Consider the following 18,766-nt stretch of genomic DNA (forward strand, 5'->3'; position numbering starts at 1 on the left):
GGTTGCCATTCCCTCCTCCAGGGGATCCTCCCAACCCAGGGATCGAACCCACATCTAGCAAAGACTACCTGATTCAAATTTGATCATTATAGTATGCCTACACCTTTTAAAATTACTCTATTTAATAACTCCATAACCTTCTAGGTAATTTAACTCAGCATTTCAACTTCTTTAGACTTTGCTCCAAATAGGAACATTTTCTGAGTGTTTAATCCTACTCACCCCATCTCAGAACATTTCCATTTTTATATGTTCCTCTAAAAATGGGAAACAACAAATGGAATAATAAGATCTGATTTTATGCCTTGAGGTGCGCTTAGTGGGACTTTGTGATCAGGCGCACAAATGGAATACAGCTAGGCCACATCCATGTTCAGTGACGTCTCATCCAGCGTGACTCCCGGATTTTCCCCTACTTGTAGCTTGTCATTCCGATCTTTTATTTTATTTTCCTGTTATACTATTTTATTCTCCTGTTATAGTCATTGAGATTTTCAGTATTTTGAATTACACTCTGATTTTGTTTAGCTGAGGGGTGGAGAGGCTCTTAAGTAAGGGCTCAAAGCTGAATCTATAAAATGAGACAGTGGCTAACAACAGCGGTAGAAAATGCTTTTCTAAGAAAAAGAAAATCCAGTTAGGAAAACAACAACAACAAAACCCAGACTCTTCGCTTAGTGTGGTTGTACTTTTGGAAACTACATATGATTTTTCTTTATCCTACCCAGGTAATAGCTTGTGACATGATATCTTAAGAAAAAGTGGGATAACAAAGTGATGAATTTCATGGATGAAGGTTTTCTGAGGATAATTTCAGCCACTTCTACTACTGTTTCAGTATATAGGTAGGGATTAGTAGAGATTAGAGCTTTAGAAATTCCACACCATCCTTCTTATGAAAAAATTTCTAAAGAAGGGCACAGGCTTTGGAACCAGAGAGACTCGGATTCAAACCCTGCAACTTACTTGCTCCATAATCTCGGACAAGATACTTAGACTCTTAGAATCTCAGTTTCCTGATCTGTAAGTTGGGCTAATTAGATCTGCCTGGCAGAATTCTTGGGCGGTTTCAAGCTAATGAAACATTTAGTAGAATGCCTGGCAAAAGTGGATACTCAGTAAATAACAGTGACTTTTGTTTTATTGTAATGGCTTTCCTGGCATGCTACCAGGAAACATACTGTCTCATTATAGAGTGCCCTAGATTCTTGAGGTCCCTGGCATTTCTCTACCTTGAAAGGAGTTAAAAGTGGTGCCCGAGTCTTATATTCAGAATGGAAAACTCAAGTCCAGAAACAGATTCAGGCATATAGTTCATGTTTATTGGATTGAATTGAAGGCTCACCTTTCTCTAGGATTTCTCCTAACTTTGGGGCCAGTGGCGGATGGTGTCCTATCATCCTTGAAGTTCTCCATTTTCAGGCTTCACCCTCACACTCCCCTGAACCCTGCTGTGGAGGAGGCAACCAGGTCAACTTCCTGTCCCTCGGAACCCGGTTCAAAGGCAAAAACGAAACATCAAGACCACTTCACACATCTCTGACCATGACTTGATGTAACCCTGGACATGAAACACTCGCACAAGAGGCATTCTAGAATAACATCTCTCTTGGAGTGTGTGGTGCTATTTTCATATTCAGTTCAGTTCACTTCAGTTGCTCAGTCATGTCCGACTCCTTGCAACCCCATGAATTGCAGCACGCCAGGCCTCCCTATCCATCACCAACTCCCGGAGTTCACCCAAACGTTTGCATGTCCATTGAGTCGGTGATGCCATCCAGCCATCTCATCCTCTGTCGTCCCCTTCTCCTCCTGCCCCCAATCCCTCCCAGCATCAGAGTCTTTTCCAATGAGTCAACTCTTCTCATGAGGTGGCCAAAGTACTGGAGTTTCAGCTTTAGCATCATTCCTTCCAAAGAACACCCAGGACTGATCTCCTTTAGAATGGACTGGTTGGATCTCCTTGCAGTCCAAGGGACTCTCAAGAGTCTTCTCCAACACCACAGTTCAAAAGCATCAATTCTTCGGAGCTCAGCTTTCTTCACAGTCCAACTGTCACATCCATACATGACTACTGGAAAAACCATAGCCTTGACTAGACGGACCTTTGTTGGCAAAGTAATGTCTCTGCTTTTTAATATGCTATCTAGGTTGGTCATTGGAGAAGGCAGTGGCACCCCACTCCAGTACTCTTGCCTGGAAAATCCCATGGATGGAGGAGCCTGGTGGGCTGCAGTCCATGGGGTTGCTGAGAGTCAGACACGACTGAGCAACTTCACTTTCACTTTTTCACTTTCATGCATTGGAGAAGGAAATGGCAACCCACTCTAGTGTTCTTGCCTGGAGAATCCCAGGGACAGGGGAGCCTGGTGGGCTGCTGTCTATAGGGTCGCACAGAGTTGGACACGACTGAAGTGACTTAGCAGCAGCAGCAGGTTGGTCATAACTTTCCTTCCAAGGAGTAAGCATCTTTTAATTTCATGGCTGCAATCACCATCTGCAGTGATTTTGGAGCCCCCCAAAATAAAGTCTGACACTGTTTCCACTGTTTCCCCATCTATTTCCCATGAAGTGATGGGACCAGATGCAATGATCTTAGTTTTCTGAATGTTGAGCTTTAAACCAACTTTTTCACTCTCCTCTTTCACTTTCATCAAGAGGCTTTTTAGTTCCTTTTCACTTTCTGCCATCAGATCAGATCAGATCAGTCGCTCAGTCATGTCCGACTCTTTGCGACCCCACGAATCACAGCACGCCAGGCCTCCCTGTCCATCACCAACTCCCGGAGTTCACTGAGACCGACGTCCATCGAGTCAGTGATGCCATCCAGCCATCTCATCCTTCTCCTCTTGCCCCTAATCCCTCCCAGCATCAGAGTCTTTTCCAATGAGTCAACTCTTCTCATGAGGTGCCGAAAGTACTGGAGTTTCAGCTTTAGCATCATTCCTTCCAAAGAAATCCCAGGGCTGATCTCCTTCAGAATGGACTGGTTGGATCTCCTTGCAGTCCAAGGGACTCTCAAGAGTCTTCTCCAACACCACACTTCAAAAGCATCAATTCTTCGGCACTCAGCCTTCTTCAGAGTCCAACTCTCACATCCATACATGAGCACAGGAAAAACCATAGCCTTGACTAGATGAACGTTTACGTTGGCAAAGTATGTCTCTGCTTTTGAATATGCTATCTAGGTTGGTCATAACTTTCCTTCCAAGGAGTAAGCGTCTTTTAATTTCATGGCTGCAGTCACCATCTGTAGTGATTTTGGAGCCCAGAAAAATAAAGTCTGACATTGTTTCCACTGTTTCCCCATCTATTTCCCATGAAGTGATGGGACTGGATGCCATGATCTTAGTTTTCTGAATGTAGAGCTTTAAGCCAACTTTTTCACTCTCCACTTTCACTTTCATCAAGAGGCTTTTTAGTTCCTCTTCACTTTCTGCCATAAGGGTGGTGTCATCTGCATATCTGAGGTTATTGATATTTCTCCCGGCAATCTTGATTCCAGCTTGTGCTTCTTCCAGCCCAGCGTTTCTCATAATGTACTCTGCATATAAGTTACATAAGCAAGGTGACAATATACAGCCTTGATATACCCCTTTTCCTATTTGGAACCAGTCTGTTGTTCCATGTCCAGTTCTAACTGTTGCTTCCTGACCTGCATACAGGTTTCTCAAGAGGCAGATCAGGTGGTCTGGTATTCCCATCTTTCAGAATTTTCCACAGTTTATTGTGATCCACACAGTCAAAGGCTTTGGCATAGTCAATAAAGCAGAAATAGATGCTTTTCTGGAACTCTCTTGCTTTTTTGATGATCCAGCGGATGTTGGCAATTTGATCTCTGGTTCCTCTGCCTTTTCTAAAACCAGCTTGAACATCAGGAAGTTCATGCCATAAGGGTGGTGTCATCTGCATATCTGAGGTTATTGATATTCTCCCAGCCAATCTTGATTCCAGCTTATGCTTCCTCCAGCCCAGCATTTCTCATGATGTACTCTGCATATAAGTTACATAAGCAGGGTGACAATATACAGCCTTGACGTACTCCTTTTCCTATTTGGAACCACTCTATTGTTCCATATCCAGTTCTAACTGTTGCTTCCTGACCTGCATACAGGTTTCTCAAGAGGCAGATCAGGTGGTCTGGTATTCCCATCTTTCAGAATTTTCCACAGTTTATTGTGATCCACACAGTCAAAGGCTTTGGCATAGTCAGTAAAGCAGAAATAGATGTTTTTCTGGAACTCTCTTGCTTTTTTGATGATCCAGCAGATGTTGGCAATTTGATCTCTGGTTCCTCTGCCTTTTCTAAAACCAGCTTGAGCATCTGTAAGTTCACAGTTCACGTATTGCTGAAGCCTGGCTTGGAGAATTTTGAGCATTACTTTACTAGTGTGTGAGGTGAGTGTGATTGTGCAGTAGTTTGAGCATTCTTTATCATTGCCTTTCTTTCGGATTGGAATGAAAACTGACCTTTTCCAGTCCTCTGGCCACTGCTGAGTTTTTCAAATTTGCTGGCATATTGAGTGCAGCACTTTCACAGCATCATCTTTCAGGATCTGAAATAGCTCAACTGGAATTCCATCACCTCTACTAGCTTTGTTCATAGTGATGCTTTCTAAGGCCCACTTGACTTCATATTCCAGGATGTCTGGCTCTAGGTGAGTGATCACACCGTCGTGATTATCTTGGTCGTGAAGATCTTTTTTGTACAGTTCTTCTGTGTATTCTTGTCACCTCTTCATAGCTGTGAAAAGAAGAGAAGTGAAAAGCAAAAGAGAAAAGGAAAGATATAAGCATCTGAATGCAGTGTTCCAAAGAATAGCAAGGAGAGATAAGAAAGCCTTCCTCAGCTATCAATGCAGAGAAATAGAGGAAAACAACAGAATGGGAAAGACTAGAGGTCTCTTCAAGAAAATTAGAGATCCCAAGGGAACATTTCATTTTCATATTAGTGTAACTCTAATTGTTACTTTAACCCTTGAGAGAGGTGGGTCTTTTTGGAGTAGTAGTATCCCCACTGTACTCAGGGGAAAGTGGAGAAGGACCAAAGAGAGCAGACTTGGTAGAAGCAAGAACTGCAGTTGAAAATCAGTGACCCTTCTGGTTTTCTCTGGTGCTAAGTCAACGTTTTCTTCATTTTTATTTGGCCTATAGGTAAGGCCCCACAGGAACAGAGGGGAGTTCCTGTTTCATAATAGGTTAAAAACCCATTGTCCCAAGTCAAGCTTGCAGACAGGTTGATTGCCTGCCTTTTTCCATGCCAGAATGCCCCAAAATATTTCCTTATGCTATTGATTGTAACCAAGTCAAGTCTGCAATATTAGAGACGCTTTGAATATTTGCAGACCGAGCAAGGTCCACAGAGGCTCAGTTAGCTGTATTTGCATGGAAACAATAATATTAGTACATAGACAGTTCTTATATTTGACTTTTAGAACCCAAGGAGGACAGACTTGGAATTGTTTTTCTGGCTACCTTTGGGTCTGTTTACCTCCACAAAAGGTGGAAAGGTTTCTCCAGCTCTGGCCTTGTCCTTGTCATTTCTGTCCATGGACTCAGTTTCAGTTCTATGAATTATCAGCTAGTTTCATGTTTCATTGCATCCCATAAGGAGATAGAAGGTACTTTCTCATCAAAGCAGCCCTTTTCACCCTCTCCTCTCAAGTTCAGCCTGAGACCCTGGCACACCAATTTAGTTTTTCCATCTTTTAACCCACCTTTCTCCCTGAACTGCTCCAGAGATCAGAAGAGTCAACAGCCCCAGTGGTCCCTTTGATCTCCCCATCACCCTGTCCCTAGCCCCTACTCAGCCACAGAGTGGGTTAGCGAGGCCCGGCTTCTCTCCAGCCAGCCCTGCATTCCTGAGAAGAGCTGAGTGAAGCTGGGCATGCCTGCAGAGAGGGAGTTTTCTCTTGTACATGCTCAGCATAGTATTTTTTGATTCATGAATATTAAAGGATTTGAGATCACAAGGCCTTACCTCCTCTATCTTGCACCCTTTGAAAACATAATAGCTCTTTTATTTCATGGCACTTGACTTTGTTTATTCAGCACGATCAGGGCAGCATTCAGGCTATAGCAAGCCTGTTAAATATTTACCCATGAGGCGGATATTTATACATGAATCAGCAGCACTTATCAGCATGCAATGCTGGAAGTCAGGTTCAGAACTCTCATGGGCTGAAAAACTACTGAGTTAAATAAAGAGTGCAGCGAGTTTCCTTTAAGAAATCAACTCTGATTTAAAACTATCCTTTGTAGTATCTGAAGTGCTTCACACATTGAGGCTTCCTTCCCCTGCACAGCTAAGTCGTTCACAATTGAACATGACAGAGTGGTTGGTCCATCACATCCGAGATGCAGTGAATCTGGTTGTTTGACCATCTGGGTGTGAACAAAATCAGGAGGAATGCTTGCCCTGCTGCCATGTGGAAAGTTGCAAAGGGAGATGAGCTGTGCAGCACTGTGCTTCTGTGGTGGTCTGAGTGCTTCTGCTGCTGCTACTGCTAAGTTGCTTCAGTTGTGTCCGACTCTGTGCGACCCCATAGACGGCAGCCCACCAGGCTCCCCCGTCCCTGGAATTCTCCAGGCAAGAACACTGGAGTGGGTTGCCATTTCCTTCTCCAATGCATGAAAGTGAAAAGTGAAAGTGAAGTCTCTCAGTTGTGTCCGACTCTTTTCGACCCCATGGACTGCAGCCCACCAGGCTCCTCCATCCATGGGATTTTCCAGGCAAGAGTACTGGAGTGAGGTGCCATCGCCTTCTCCGCTGAGTGCTTCTAGAAGCCCTTTAACCTCATTGAAATCCTGACCCCGCTCACTGGTAGTCACCCCCAGTGTGTCTTTCCATCCTTGCAGCCCTTTCAAGATTATACTCCACCCCCACTTGGGTGGCATAGTGGTAAAGAACCCACCTGCCAATGCAGAAGATGTAAGAGACATGGGTTTGATCCTTAGGTCGGAAGGATCCACTGGAGGAGGGCATGGCAACCCACTCCAGTATTCTTGCCTAGGAAATCCCATAGACAGAGTAGCCTGGCAGGCTGCAGTTCATGGGGTGGCAAAGAGTCAGACACAACTGAAATGACCTAGCACACACCCCCTCCCCAGGGAGGTGCATAATTCAGCAGTCACAGCAGCCTGGACACTAGCAACAGGCTTCCCTGAATTCAGATCCCAGCTGTACTATTTCCCTGTTGTGTGACTGCAGGGAAGTTTCTTCTGCTCTCTGAGCCTCAATTTCTTCACTTGTAATATCACAGTGATGATTTCCACCTCATTGAGTTGTAGAGAGGGTTCAATTAGATAATGGGAAAGCACCTAGTGACCAGAGTTAGTTCTTGATAATCACAGAAGCAGGGTGCAGAGAGATGGCCCTGGCAGTTGAGCAGCCGGCCTTTGGGTTTCTCCAAACCTCTGCTTCTTTCTATTGTTATAGGTAATTTTGTTAAATGGCTGTATCTCAGAAGCAGAGAGAGAGATTCAAGTTGATTTTTCACATACTGTTTTTACTCATTGTATTCAATGTAGTGAATGATTTAAAACTTACTCTGTAGTATTTTATACAGATCAAAGTCCAGTGCTGTCAATTCCAGGGAACTATCCAAATCATTTGGTTGGAGGGAGGGGGTGTCGGTTTATTATGCTAAAGATTGTTTCTCTAAGTAACCTATGAGAAGCCTGAATCTTAGTATTCTGTTATGCAGATATTTCACCAAAAACCACAGGCTATAGATACTGGATTTATTGTTCTTGTAATTTAAAATTTTCTTCTTAATCAGTTTTCCATCCTAATGGAACCATTAGACCCTTGGAGTGAGATGCGCACCCTCTGTGTACTTCTGCGTACGTAAGAGGAAACAGAAAGCCTTCCTCTAGTTCACAGAAAGTCACAGGAATTTTCCTAGCTTTCTTCAGAGTTGAGGCTAAATCTCGTCTAGTGTCTCTTCAGAGAGTAGCAAATGGAAATGACGTTCTTGCTAATTCTGTGCAGTTACAGGGTGTATGTGATTCATGAATGTCATACTTAGTCAAACGCTGTCTCAGAATCTTCTCAGTTGTCAGAGTAGTGCGTTTTACTTATCTTCTGAGGAGGCTAAGTCAACAGTGAATGTTTCCACTCTGTGTTGAGTTACTTGCATCACCTGAAATTTTGTTTCTTGGGATTTTTCATTCCCATAAATAAACATAATATTCATTTTTACCTAAAAAAATTAATTTCAGAAATCTGTAGTCAACAGAGTGACAGGCTGGTCCTGGAGTCCTTTAGCTAGTTACAGATATTATTCCACAAACTCTGTGAGTGTGTGTGCGCTCAGTCACTTCAGTGACCCCATGGATGTTAGCCCACCAGACTCCTCTATCCTTGGAATTTTCCAGGCAAGAATGCTGGAGTGGGTTGCCATTTCCTCCTCCAGGGTTCTTCCTGACCCAGGTATCGAACGCGCATCTCCTGCACTGCAGACAAATTCTTTGCCACTGAGCCACCAGGGAAGACCACAAACTCTAGACTGAGTCTCTCTGCTCTAAACTATTTGAGAATGATTTTCCAGACTGTTACTGTCAAATATTTTGTTTCCATTTACAATCTCATTACTGTGGGGACTTGGATAATGAATAATCACAGCATTAAGGGATTGAGGAGTCTTTTTATATCCTGTTTGTCTTAAAGAAATGGTTTACGGGGTCATAGAAATATACACATTAAAATAAAATTCAAGTAAGAAAAACAAATTAGGACCAAAGAAGAGTAGGACAAAAGATGAAATCAAGATTAAGAATGATATACAAAATGCATGCTATAAGGTTCTGAACAATTTTCTTAATAATTCTATGCCAGTTAATTTAAACTGAAAAGAGAATCTCCAGGAAAGTTCTGGAAACTGTTTCTAGATCAGCAGTGTGTCTCAGTGCTTGGATTGATGATTTTTTACTGTCCCTTCTTGTTTAGATGAATCGAATGTCAGCGTTGACTGTGATTAGTTGCTCACTTGCTACCCATATTGGCCCACAGACTCCAGACCGGTATTTCAGAAAATGCTTAACTGCTTAACACCATTTAAAAATTGAGAGCTTAAATCATCTGGATTTCTGGCTTCAGTTGAAAAATTAGGATCTGATGAGACCAGGCGTGTGTTCCTTACATATTAGAAACCAGCCGAGGCTGAGCAATGGGAGCCCTTCCCACTGTGTGCAAAATCCCCAGACCCTACCTGGTTCTCTGCACTCATTTACAAAACCTGCCTGGGTTGCCTAACCACCGGGGTGACTGCATCCCCTTCTCTCAACCACCTACTTCACATGGCTCAGTGGTAAAGAATCCACCTGTAATGCAGGAGACGTGAGTTCGATCCCTTGGTTGGGAAGATCCTCTGGAGAAGGAAATGGCAACCCACTCCAGTATTCTTGCCTGGAAAACCCCATGGACAGAGGAGCCTGGCAGGCTATGGTCCCTGGGGTTGCAAAAGAGTCGGACACGACTGAGCAACTTTCACTCACTTCACTCACAAGAATAAGAAAACTAAAGTCCAAAGAGGCTGCTCAAGGCTGCCAAGCCGTGAGCTTCACAACTAGTCCCTTTGGTTCTCTATAACACCGGCACATCAGTTCAACATTTAATGAATGACGTATCTTTGCTTGGCTCAATTATGAATTGGGCATAATTAAGAGTATAAAAGTCTGTGTTTCAGTAACAGGTACAACCCATTCGTGTTGGTAAGACATTTACCTATGCAAATCAAAATATGCTTATCTGTACTTTTGTGATAGGATCATGAGTTGTCATTAATTGTTAGTTGTTTGTTATGTGAAACGTGAACATGCTGCTGTAACAAAATGGATTAAAATATAGAAATGGAATCATAAAGTGAAGCACCTAATTTCACCCTCATTGATTCAGGCAGTTGGTGGGCAGACTTGGACAAGAGAAACCAAGTGTGTTGGGAATGTCACGTAAGTTGCTTGAGCCCTAAGAGAAGTATCCACTGTACTCTTGTCCTTTCAGTGCACTTGGCGGCTCCTCGGCTCTTCACATCCCAGCTTTTCCAGGAGGAGGCTGTCTCATTGATTATGTTCCCCAAGTGTGCCACCTGCTCACCAACAAGGTAAAAGCAAGTCCCCTGCCTCCCCAGCCTTGTAAGGCTCCTTCCTCCAATGTCATTTCCCCAGCATCGTGGTGCAGACGCCATCCTCTCCACCCGGTCTTAGTTTCAGCCTCCATCTAACATGGCCTTTCCTGCTCTGAATAGATTTCATCAGTTTCTCTCCCACTTTGTTTGCCCTCCTTCCTTTTCTAAGGATTCTGACCTCCCTGTTCCAGTCTTACCTTCATCTTCTTTAAAATTGGAGGACAATTGCTTTGCAATGTGTTGTTTTCTACCATACAAAAACTTGAATCAGCCATAAGTATATGTATGCGCCCTCCCTCAAGAGCCTCCCTCCCACCTCCCCCACTCACTCACTCCTCTGGGTTGTCATAGGCACTGGGTTAAGCTACCTGTGTTATACAGCACTTTCCCACTAGCTATCTGTTTTACATGTAGTAATGCATATCTTTCAATGCTGCTCTCTCAATTTGTCCCCCTTCTCCTCTCACTGTCTCCACAAGTCTGTTTTCTATGTCTGTGTCTCTATTCCTGCCCTGCAAAAAGGTGCATCAGTACCATTTTTCTTGATTTCATATATATGCATTAATATGCGATACTTGTTTTTCTGACTTACTGTACTGTAAGTTTACAAACAGGCTCTAGGTTCTTCTACTTTACTAGAACTGACTCAAATTGGTTCCTTTTTATGGCTGAGTAATATTCCATTGTATATGTACCACAACTTCTTTATCCATTCACCTGTTGATGGACATCTAGGTTGCTTCCATATCTTGGCTATTGTAAATAGTGCTGCAGTGAACATTGGGGTACATGTGTCTTTTTCAATTATGGTTTTCTCAGGGTATCTGCCCGTTAGTGGGAATGCTGGATCATATGGTAATTTTATTCCTAGTTTTTAAAGGAATCTCCATATTGTTCTCTGTGGTGTCAGTGTCAATTTACATTCCCACCAACAGTGCAAAAAGGGTTCTCTTTTCTCCACACCCTCTCCAGCATTTCTTATTTGTGGATTTTTTTGATGTTGGCCATTCTAACTGGTGTGAGGTGATACCTTATTGTAGTTTTGATTTACATTTCTCCAACAATGAGTGGGAGAAGGCAATGGCATCCCACTCCAGTACTCTTGCCTGGAAAATCCCATGGATGGAGGAGCCTGGTAGGCTCCAGTCCATGGGGTCGCTAAGAGTCGGGCATGACTGAGCGACTTCACTTTCACTTTTCATTTTCATGCATTGGAGAAGGAAATGGCAACCCACTCCAGTGTTCTTGCCTGGAGAATCCCAGGGACAGAGGAGCCTAGTGGGCTACCCTCTATGGGGTTGCACAGAGTCAGACACGACTGAGGCGACTTAGCAGCAGCAGCAGCAGCAACAATGAGTGATGCTGAGCATTTTTTAATGTGTTCATTGGCCATCTGTATGTCTTCTCTGGAGAACTGTCTTCTTAGGTTCTTCATCTTTTAAATATATATCTTCTTATTCTTGAATTTCTATTATGCCGTAAGTTTTTTCTTCTTCTTATGGTTTAAAAAAATTTCAACTCTTTCATTTCCCAATTATTATGTTCGTGTGTGTGTGTGCCAGTAGTTAATATCACAGTGATCCTGTCAAGCGGCTCTCATCTCTTTCTGCTTTTCTGTACAGCACATTTTAATAGTTGGTTCCTGATTCTTCCTGTCATGCCCAGGAACAGTTTGCCAGAGTCCTGCTTGTTGGGACAGGGTTTCCAGGTCAGATTGGCTTATAGCCAGATTATACGGAGAAGGCAATGGCAACCCACTCCAGTACTCTTCCCTGGAAAATCCCATGGATAGGGGAGCCTGGTGGGCTGCAGTCCATGGGGTCACAAAGAGTCGGACACTTACTGAGTGACTTCACTTTGACTTTTCACTTTCATGCATTGGAGAAGGAAATGGCAACCCACTCCAGTGGTCTTGCCTGGAGAATCCCAGGGATTCTGGAGCCTGGGACGGATTATATGGAGAAGGCAATGGCAACCCACTCCAGTACTCTTCCCTGGAAAATCCCATGGACAGAGGAGCCTGGTGGGCTGCAGTCCATGGGGTCACAAAGAGTCGGACACTTACTGAGCGACTTCACTTTGACTTTTCACTTTCATGCATTGGAGAAGGAAATGGCAACCCACTCCAGTGGTCTTGCCTGGAGAATCCCAGGGATTCTGGAGCCTGGGACGGATTATACGGAGAAGGCAATGGCAACCCACTCCAGTACTCTTCCCTGGAAAATCCCATGGACAGAGGAGCCTGGTGGGCTGCCATCTATGGGGTCGCACAGAGTCGGACATGACTGAAGCGACTTAGCAGCAGCAGCAGCATCCAGATTATAGCCAGATTATCTAAAGCTTTCCCTTAGCTGCGTTAATGAGCCTTTACACTGGCAAGTAACTGAGCTTACACTATTGGTTCTTATCAGGTATTTCTGCAAGTATAGAATATACTTGTTAATGTCCAGCCAACTTATTTAGCTAAAAACTGGAGCTATTAGTCCACAGACAATACTTTCTTTCTTCTCCCACATGGACTTAGTTTGCTTAATTCGCCAAATCCTATTTTCTTTGCTTCTGTTGACTTGTTCACAATGGCTTGGAAAATAAATCTTTTGTTTGTCTCTTTCATTCAAAAGATAGCTCATCTCTATATAGAAAATGCTTTAGAAATATAATATTTCAAAGTCTTCAGTATTATTTTTTAAATGTCAAAGGAACTAAAATCTGGCAACTCTGCAGTCTGTGGGCTTGGCACAGATTCTAGGGCGTTTAACTCTCACGGAGTGGTTGCTGTTCATTGGACCAGATTCCCCCAGCCCCTGCCCTCCCACAAAACTGATCAGAGGACAGCATTCTTACTTACAGTGTAGGTTTTACACTGCCTTCAAATCTGTGTCCCAGTATTATAGAGAAAAATGCAAATTTGGTCTTCCAGAACTGAGAAGAAAAGCCTTTTTAAAGCTCTCCAATTGAGATTAATTTCTAGTCATACATTCTCCTCAAAAAAAATTATAATACCATTTTCCCAGAAATACAAGAATCAGTCAGTTTTTCTTATCTGGTTCCCTTTCATTAATTTCACTTGTCTTTCAAAATTGATGTTCTTCTGCTTGCTACAAACGAGGACAGTATGGGCTGCTTTTAGAAACAATCTCTTCAAATGAATTTCCATAATTGCATTGGAATCTATCTTTATAGCCAGTTTTGTTGTGGGTTTCTGTTAAAATGGTTTTCTGTTTTTAAAATCAAGTATACAGAACTGTTTTCATCCCCTTTTTAAACAAAGCCACTTAAGCAAACTTATCATCTGTTTTTCTTTCCCCAAAATAACATTTCTGATCCTACGTTGAGCCTGCAAAGCAAGCACTGTTTTTATAAATTGACATAAAACCCCTATTATATAAATAGAATTGTTTTACTTTTAAAGGGTACAAATGGCTATCAGTACCAATTGTGTCAAGGTTATTTCAAGCACTTTATTTTGAGCTTTTGTTATCCATGGAGACTCAGTGTGGCTACAGCCAATATAAACTATTTGGGGGGTCTTTTTCTCCCACTGTTTCTTTCAGCCATTATAAAGACGTTTTATGAGGAATGTATTTTTGCGTTAGAAACTGATGGGTAAATGACTAACTTTCAGATGCCTAGCTTAATGAGTTCACAATTTTTTTTATAGAAACTGTCACTTGGTGTTAAGAAGGAAATATAAAAAGGCAAAATCGCCTGTTGTAACACTCCTTATTCTGAATGTTACAAACCTAAAAAGAAATAATTGAGCATTACTGTCCTTTTCAATAGGAGTTGTAGTTCAAGATAATCAATTAGGCCCATTTGATGAGAGGAAACTCTTCTTTATGGAGAATGCCAGCTGTTAAATGAGATAGAATGAGAAAATACAAACATACCATTTTTCAGGCCTCAGTTGAAGTAATTGATTCAGACAAGGATCTCCAACAAATACTAAAACCATTAAGGAACTTGATCTTCACATGCTTCGAGGAGTGTACCCCTGGATTACTCATTTTGGCAAAAGGGAACCATTCCCTTACAGTACCGTGGTCTGGCTGACGTCAGCTTAACCAGTGATCAAACTCAGTATCACCTAGGAAGTTTTCTTGCCAAAAATGTTTAACCTGGATCTAATCACACCTTTAGCTCTAACTTCCAATTCATAGGAAATACAGAAGGTAGAGAAAAAAGGAAGGAGACAATCAGAGAGTCTAGAATGCAGGATAAGACAGCCCAATCTCTAAAAAGTCAGTATTAGGCACACACACTCACATCCCAGGAGGTACTATTATTCTATAGTAAAAGACTTTCTAGATTAAATGCCTGATCCCTGTTTATATCCTTGCTTTTTTTTCAAACATATTTTGGGGACAGTTGGGAAGTTTGGAAAATTGTCAGGGTACTAAATAAATTCAGAGAATGAATTACTAAATTTTGTTGAGTGTGATAGCAGTATTGTGATTGTGTAGGAAACTGTCTTGTTTTTCAGAGATGCATGCTGAAGTGTTCAGGGGCACACTGTAATGATGTCTCTAATTTCTTCTGAAACATTTCAGCAAGATTGATTGACAGGTTGATAGATAGGTAGATGGCTAGATAAAGCAACTAGACAAAATATTCACAGTTATTGAAGATAGATGTGGGAATATGGGTGTTCATTTTACTATTCTTTCTACTTCTGTGAATCTTGGAAATTTTACATGATAAAGCATTTAATAATTCCCTACTGTACTCAGCTGTGGGTTCGTGTTCCAGGTGCAGTATGTGATTCAAGGCTATCACAAAAGAAGAGAGTATATTGCTGCCTTCCTCAGCCACTTTGGCACGTAAGTTCTTCATTAAGACCATAAATCAGTGATGCCCTCACATCCTGAGGGGAGGGCTCAATGAAGAAAATAGCACTTAGTTCTTCCATATGATACCTTTCAGTGCTATTTTGGTTCTTCCTGGTGTGTTGCTCACACTAACGCTCCCAGAAAGACATTTTTTTCAGCTTTGTTTGGCAAATAGAGTCAAATATCTTCCCTGGAGCAGCCACATAACTAGCCCGGAACACCACAGTCAAAGTGGTTGCCATACCTGCTTCTTCGTGCACTCTTTACAGTCTACACAGTACTTTCACCTCCGTCATCACACAGTGGTCATGAGGTGAGCCAGGTGGGCATTCCTGGCACATCCTACAAAGAAAAGCCTATAAAACTTGACCAGTTCAGTCACCTGTGGAAGTCTCAGAGATAGCTGGGGCAGGAACCCTGTTCCTCAGAACTCAGGTCTCCTGATAAGACTCCCACTCCCCACAGGGCCACAGAGATTCAGGAAGGAAATCTGACTTAGACACCAGTGCCATGACTCACACTTGGGATTAGTGTGTTGGAAGAAGGCCCTGCGAGGGAGGAGGGCAGTGTGTAGCTGCAGTCCCAGGGTGGGCGTCTCCTCTGGCCACCCACCCTGTGCTCTGGCCCTTTCCGTCATGCGGCCCGTGCTGGCTGCTCTGCAGCTGTTTCCTTAATGGTGGCAGAGCCCTTATCAACCTCCCACTTAGGGCTTAGCTTGGGGGGTGGTGGGTGGTTACCTTTTCCTCACAGTCTCTTTAAAAGGTGGAGCACACTCTGCCTAAGCACTAAGCATTTTAGTGCTCTCATTACCTCCCACCTCATTCCAGAGAAGATGTGTATATTAAAATTTTAAATCAGTAACTGAAGAAATTAAGATAAAAGGAATGAGAAGATGAAATCAAGAATAAGGTTAGGATATAATTTTTACAAATGTGGCATAATTAAAAGAAAATTTCTGACTCCTCAAGACAATTTCAAGAAATTTTCTTGTTATCCATCGTGGAATTTCTCATATTGCCAAAATAGAGTAACGATATCTAAACAGCATAACTGTTAATGAGTCTCTTAACACTTAAGGTATTTTTCAGCTTTCTTTATGCACATTTTGAGAAAGTGTTTATGATATGAACAGTGCTTAATAAATAACTCTGTTAGTCTTCTCATTTTTGAGTAAGATTATTTTTTGTGTATGTTACTGAAAATGAAGATATTAGCACAGTGACCAGCAAAGCCGGGTGTGTGAACCTCAGGGGCATGTGCCTCCCCTCACTCCAGTGGTATTCAAGAAAAGGGTGAACAATTGCGTTTACACTTGTTAACAATTCTTTTTAAATCTCATTCTATGTATGCACATTTTTGTGTTTTATTACACATATAATATAGTAGTACTTGTCTACAACTGCAAAATCATATACAAATACTACCATATACTGTACTATATGCATGATGAGAAGGATTCTGTCAGTGCTTGTTTTTGCTTATGGGGTGCAGTATCTAAAAAGTTCAGATATCAATGTTGTAATATTGAGTAAATTACATATCCAGAAAAGAAATACAAACTGATGAATAAAGTTGTTGACTGAAGTCAGCAGACTTTAATGATGTGTCAACAGTCTTTGAGCAAATCACTCAACCTTCAGTGTCTCAGTTCCTTTACCTTCACAGTGGGGTCAACTGTTCCTTCCTACTTAAACCTGGAGGCCATCAGTATTAATGGTCTGTTTAGTCTGACTCAGCCAGGGAGAAGGCATTTCTAAGGGCAGCAAAGGTCTCCTTGTATGGATGAGAGAGAAAGTTATCCTTGTCCTCTCTGTGTGGTTAGTATTGGCACATTGTGGCCGTGTCACCTGCTGTACACTCAGCTCCAGAGGGAAATGGGGGAGAGGAGCCCATCAGAATTCAGTCTAGGCCCTTCTGTGTTCGGACACTGTTCTCCTTTGACACAGGAGGTATGCATCTCCCATCTGAACCCCACATCCACCCTGCTAATGTTGCTACTTTGTCTTGAGCCCAGTGGGGAAGATCGGGGGACACAAGAGGAAGGATGCCAAGTACTTTGGAAGATAGTCATCTATAATCCTGAACTTAGTAATATTGTCATTGCTTGTGACTGTTCAGTACCTGAATGAAAGTGAGACTGGACAGTCACTGTATAGACCTTGGGTCTTTGCTGCCCTGACTTCTTCATTTGTCCTTTTGCTCATCACTAGTGACTAACATTCGGAGAAGGCAATGGCACGCCACTCCAGTACTCTTGCCTGGAAAATCCCATGGACAGAGGAGCCTGGTAGGCTGCAGTCCATGAGGTTGCTAAGAGTCAGACACGACTGAGCGACTTCACTTTCACTTTTCACTTTCATGCATTGGAGAAGGAAATGGCAACCCACTCCAGTATTCTTGCCTGGAGAATCCCAGGGACGGGGGAGCCTGATGGGCTGCCGTCTGTGGGGTCTCACAGAGTCGGACACGACTGAAGTGACTTAGCAGCAGCAGTGACTCACATTTGCATAGTATTTTGTGGATTGTTATTGTTGTTCTCTCACTAAGTCATGTCCAACTCTTTGCAACCCCATGATCTGTAGCATGCCAGGCTTCCCTGTCCTTCACCATCTCCTGGAGTTTGCTCAAACTCATGTCTACTGAGTCAGCGATACCGTCTAACCATTTTATGGGTGGCCTTACTTGTTTTTCACAACTCCATGATGAAGTTTGCGCATATGATTATATTTGTTTTACAGATAAGGAAACTGAGGCTCCAAAGGCTAAGTGATTTGCCAGAGGTCATAATAGTAAAGCTGTAATTCAAACCTAGATGCTTTCATTCCAAATCCCACATCCTTCCTATGATAGCACTCACTTGTCTTAAATGTATCTTGGATTCAATAACCTTGCTTTATGAATATATTCTTTACTTGGTTCCATCTCTTTGATACCTTGTTTTTATGAAGGTTTTTTGTCTGTGTGTGTTTTTATTACTTAGGGGTGTCGTGGAATATGATGCAGAAGGCTTTACAAAACTCACTCTGTTGCTGATGTGGAAAGATTTTTGTTTCCTTGTACACAGTGAGTATACTTTTGCTATTAGCATGTCAACAAACATTTCTGAATGCACTAAACCACATGTAATAATGAATATAACAGCCTTTAGTGTCCTGACTTAGTTCCTTTTACTTTAGCATAAGTGCATTTACTGCATGATCTCAACCAGGTATAATTTGCTACTTGGGGGATGTATGGTAGTGTCTGGAAACGTTTTTGTTTGTCATGATGGTTAGGGGACCAGGGCTGGCTTTGTTGTTCCTGCATCAGTGGGCAGAGGTCAGAGATGCTGTTAAACACCCTCCAGTGCACGGGATAGGCCCCTAAAGCAAAAAGTTATTGAGTCCACAGTGTCGGTAGTGCTGAATTTAAGAAACCCTGTCCTAGAGAGGAGTCTTCCCCAGTGGTGCTAGGAGTAAAGAACCCACCTGCTAATGCAGGAGACGTAGGAGACGCAGGTTCCATCTCTGGGTCAGGAGGATCCCCTGGAGGAGGGCATGGCCACCCACTCCAGTATTCTTGCCTGGAGAATCCCATGAACAGAGTAACCTGGTGGGCTACAGTCCATAGGGTTGCAAAGAATCGGATACCCCTGAAGCAACTTAGCATGCATGCATCCTAGAGAGATTTCTATTTTCTAAGTATCTTTCCACATTCAGGCCTCAAAATCTTCAAGATTAGTCAAAGTGTAGTGCCTTGATCATTTGGTTATCATTCTTACTTTTTAAGGCAGGGGTTCCCAACCTCTAATCCATGGACCAATCCCTCCTG

General features: G+C 42.6%; 1 protein-coding gene across 14 annotated transcripts in view; it reads left to right on the forward strand.

Moving 5' to 3' along the window:
- The window catches only part of BABAM2 (BRISC and BRCA1 A complex member 2), a 478,104-nt gene that overhangs the window by 369,169 nt on the left and 90,169 nt on the right, over positions 1-18,766 (forward strand). For all 14 annotated transcript variants that reach the window (XM_086326104.1, XM_086326097.1, XM_086326096.1 and 11 more), the window contains 3 exons: positions 10,004-10,103; positions 14,877-14,947; positions 17,937-18,019. In XM_086326104.1, the coding sequence (XP_086182230.1) occupies positions 10,004-10,103; positions 14,877-14,947; positions 17,937-18,019 (254 nt within the window). The remainder of the gene's footprint in view (positions 1-10,003; positions 10,104-14,876; positions 14,948-17,936; positions 18,020-18,766) is intronic.

The sequence above is a fragment of the Bos grunniens genome, chromosome 11 (genome assembly GCF_055505025.1).
Source record: "Bos grunniens cultivar Pamir isolate PY7600 chromosome 11, Bosgru_T2T1.0, whole genome shotgun sequence".
NCBI classification, from domain to species: Eukaryota; Metazoa; Chordata; class Mammalia; order Artiodactyla; family Bovidae; genus Bos; species Bos grunniens.